At 52.4% G+C, this 1,272-nt stretch overlaps 1 protein-coding gene across 1 annotated transcript in view; it reads right to left on the bottom strand.

Annotated features, from left to right (window-relative positions):
• The window catches only part of EMH_0068560 (F14o23.7 protein, related, related), a gene marked incomplete at both ends in the record, with an annotated part of 5,999 nt that overhangs the window by 1,596 nt on the left and 3,131 nt on the right, over positions 1–1,272 (bottom strand). The window contains 3 exons of the mRNA XM_013498757.1: positions 61–388; positions 850–980; positions 1,204–1,245. Of these exons, the coding sequence (XP_013354211.1) occupies positions 61–388; positions 850–980; positions 1,204–1,245 (501 nt within the window). The remainder of the gene's footprint in view (positions 1–60; positions 389–849; positions 981–1,203; positions 1,246–1,272) is intronic.

Below are 1,272 nucleotides of genomic sequence, written 5' to 3'. Positions count from 1 at the left end.
ATTAAAGAACACGGGGTCGTCGTTAAGAAACCCAGAAGCTGTCAGGGATAGCAGCAGCACTTGCTGTCCTGCTGCTGCTGCTGCTGCTGCTGCTGCTGGTGATTCTCCTGTTGCTGTTTCTGCTGCTGTTCCTATTGTTGCTTCTGCTGCTCGTGCTTCTGCTGCACCTGCTGTAGCTGCTGTTGCTCGTGTTGCAGCATTTTCCGTAGTATCTTCTGCTGCTGCAGCTGCTGCTGCTGCTGCTGGTGCTGCTGCTGCTGCTGCTTCTGCTGCTGGCAGCACAAGCGAGACAGCAGCAAAAGCCTCAACTGCATCGTCACGAATATGAAGAGGAACACCAACGGGGGTCAAATTCCCGGGGAATGCCGGCGCTCGCACCGGGAAAATCCTGCAAACCCCAGCAAACCACACACGAGGGTTTAGGGTTTAGGGTTTAGGGTTTAGGGTTAGTGGGGGTACAGAGGTAAGCAGAGAAAATATTGAGGAATTTCACTACTGTGGAGAATACAAAAAATATCATCAACAGGAAAACCCTAAACCCTAAACCCTAAACCCTAAACCCTAAAGCAAAACTGTAAACCCCAAACCCTCAGCGGAGCACTATACACGCCGTCCTCATTCAGCTGGAGCAACAGCAGCAAAAGTAACAGCAAACAAAGCAGCAGCAGCAACACCAGCAACAGCAGCAGCAGCAGCAGCAGCCGCACTACCAGCAGCAGCAGCAGCCGTACAACTACCGCCACCACTAGCAGCAGCAGCAGCAGTAGCAGCAGCAGCAAAGCAGCAGCAGCAGCACAGCAGCAGCAGCAGCAGCACAGCAGCAGCAGCACAGCAGCAGCAGCAGCTGACCACTGTCTGCCTCCCTTTAAGATTGCAGCTCCTTTGGGTGCTCTTCCCTGCGGGCTTTTGCTGCGGCTCTTCGATAGCCAGGACTGAGGAGGCAGCGGCGGGTCAGCTCGCTGCAGCTGCTCGGTCCACTCCTGCAACACAAACCCTAAACCCTAAACCCTAAACCCTAAACCCTAGCTAGCGCTGATGCATGTACGGACTGCATACTTTCTCAAGCAACAAGCTCAGGGCTTAGATAAGAAAAACAGAGAAAACTAAAAAGAGTTTATGTTGTATGTTGATTAAGGGTTAAGGGTTTGGTGTTATACAGGGTTTAGGGTTTAGGGTTTTTGAGGGTTTAGGGTTTACACTTACCCCGTCGAACTCCCCTAGCAGCAAAACGCACAAGTCGCCAGACTGCAGCAGCCAGCACCAACACAAGAA

Source organism: Eimeria mitis, genomic scaffold (assembly GCF_000499745.2).
Source record: "Eimeria mitis Houghton genomic scaffold, Emh_scaff3692, whole genome shotgun sequence".
NCBI lineage: Eukaryota > Apicomplexa > Conoidasida > Eucoccidiorida > Eimeriidae > Eimeria > Eimeria mitis.
Note: the sequence above shows the minus strand (reverse complement) of the source record. Positions and strands in the feature narration are given on the sequence as shown.